A 2,106-nucleotide genomic window follows, 5' to 3' on the forward strand; every position below is an offset into this window, starting at 1 on the left:
GTCCCGGGGACGGCAGAGCCGAGCCCCAGCGCAGGGCGGGTTCAGGGCACAGCGGGGCCGGGGCTGGCGGCGCGGAGCAGCCCACGGCAGGCTCTGCATGCTGGCTCCTTTATTGCAGGCTCACACACCGCTGCTGGCAGCGGCCAAGCCCCGAGCCCCGGCTGCGGGGGCCGCAGGTGGAGCAGGGTAGGGCAACATCTCCGATGCTTTTCTCTTCATGCGCTCGAAGAGGAAGAAGAGGAGCCCACCGAGGAGCCCCTTCTCCAGCAGGACACCCATCCACAGCAGGAGGAGGAGGCTGGACAGAGGGTTGGCACCTGCAACGGGAACAGAGGATGTGAGCAACCCTGCTCTCCCTGAGCAGAGCCCACTGGCTGGTTCCCATCAGGAGCTGCTCCAGAGCCCCGCTCACCTTGCACAGACACCTCGGTGCCATTGCCACGCTGAAACACCTCATCATCACCAGAGTCCCCCTTGACAAACTTCACACAGTAGTAGGTGCCCATGTCCTCAGGCTGAACGTTCCTGATGAGGATGGTGATGTCTGTGTCAGACCCATTCACTGCTCTCGTCACACGGGAGGAAGGATCCTGCTTCTTCTGGTCATAGACAGTCTTGTTCCCAGTCCCCCAGCCCTTCAGCCACTTCACAGGACCTGGTCCAGCAATTCCAGACGTGATGCAGTTCAGGGTGAGCGTCTCCCCTGCTGCCACCGTCACCTTGGCCTGGGGCTGCTGCAGACTGAAGCCCTGGCCCACCTGGGCATTCACACCTGAGCACAGAAGCAGAAAGGTTTGGAATTGACAGTGGGCCCCAGGGCTGGGGAACAGCAGAAGGCATCATCAGACCCCCTGAGCCTGGATCAGGGGACAGAGAGATATTCCTGTCCTTTGTCCTCCAGGCTGCAGGATGAGGAGAGCCCAGACTCTTGCTGGGTAATCTGAATTTCATCTGGAGATAAAAGCAAGCTGGAAGAGAGGGAGCAAGAGGAGATCCCTGGCTACCCATTGGCACAGGGAAGCACTGCCAGGCCAGCAGGGTGGGAAAGTGTGCATGGGAAATGTGATGGGGCTGTGCAGGCCCCACTTACCCGGCTCTCTGCAGAGCAGGAGCAGCATCAGGCACACGAGAGGCAGTTCCTGTGCCACCAGAACCATGGGTATTCCACGCCTTGCTCCCTGGTGGCTGGGCTTTGCTGAGCTGGATTCAGCTCCGTTGGACTCTGCTGCACTGGGCTCGGTTGGACTGGGCTTGTCTCAGCAGGGTGCTGGTCTCTTACGCAGCAAAGGGGAAGGAAAGGGGCCACCACCAGCCCAGTTCCTCCATGCAATCACATCCCATTTGCTTCTCAATGCCTGCATCATCTCGTGTCACAGCGCTGGTCCATAACGGCAATGTCCACCCCACTTTCCCCTCAGATGTGTGCCACAGCCACGGGCACAGGCACGGAGCAGCCAGCAAGAGAGACCCGGCTCCAGCACGCTCCCCCACACACGGCCAGCCTGCGGCTCCGCAGCCGGGGGTGCCAAGGGGACGCCCAGCAGGATCCTTGCCAGCAGGATCGGGGTGCGGGATGGTGTCTCCCACGGGTCGGTGGTGCAGAGCAGTGCCCGGGGTACACCGAGCGTCCCACATCCCGAAGCACCGCTCCTCACCGAACCGGGGAGGACGCAAAGCCGCTCCCTGTCCCGAGCCCAGGGCAGCCGCTCGGTGCCAGGGGGCCCGGGAGTGGTGCCCGCCGGGGTCTCGGCGGGGTGATGCCCACCAGGGGTGATGCTCACCGGGGGTGATGCCCGCCGGGTCTCGGCAAGGTGATGCCCACCGGGGGTGATGCTCAGCTGCTCTGCCGGCTCCCGCCCGCCCCGGGCAGACACCAAAGCGTTAACCACCCGCTCGCCTCAATTTCCTGTCCCGCTTCCCCTTTTCCTTCCCAAAGTTTGGGCAGAACCCGTGGCCGCGGCAGCAGCTCCGCTCCTGTCCGGGCAGCGAAGCCCCTTGCAGCGGCAGTTCTCGGGTGAGTCGGAACTGGGGCCCCCCAAAGCCTCTCGGGGCTCCCCCGCCCCGTCAGCACCACAAACGCGAGTGGGCGGCAAAGATAAACACCGG

The 2,106-nt window shown here is 63.5% G+C and overlaps 1 protein-coding gene across 1 annotated transcript; it reads right to left on the reverse strand.

Moving 5' to 3' along the window:
- Positions 1 to 128: 128 nt before the first annotated feature.
- On the reverse strand, positions 129 to 1,220 carry LOC121332726 (tyrosine-protein phosphatase non-receptor type substrate 1-like; the record flags this gene model as incomplete). The annotated part of the gene is made up of 3 exons (XM_041398437.1): positions 1,091 to 1,220; positions 413 to 772; positions 129 to 317 (listed from the first exon to the last, which is right to left on the reverse strand). Coding segments are annotated over exons 1-3 (616 nt in total), but the record flags the coding sequence as incomplete, so codon positions are not given.
- Between the last annotated feature and the right edge of the window lie 886 nt (positions 1,221 to 2,106).

This window comes from Onychostruthus taczanowskii, unplaced genomic scaffold, assembly GCF_017590055.1.
Source record: "Onychostruthus taczanowskii isolate IOZ18803 unplaced genomic scaffold, ASM1759005v1 scaffold1480, whole genome shotgun sequence".
In the NCBI taxonomy this organism is placed as follows: domain Eukaryota; kingdom Metazoa; phylum Chordata; class Aves; order Passeriformes; family Passeridae; genus Onychostruthus; species Onychostruthus taczanowskii.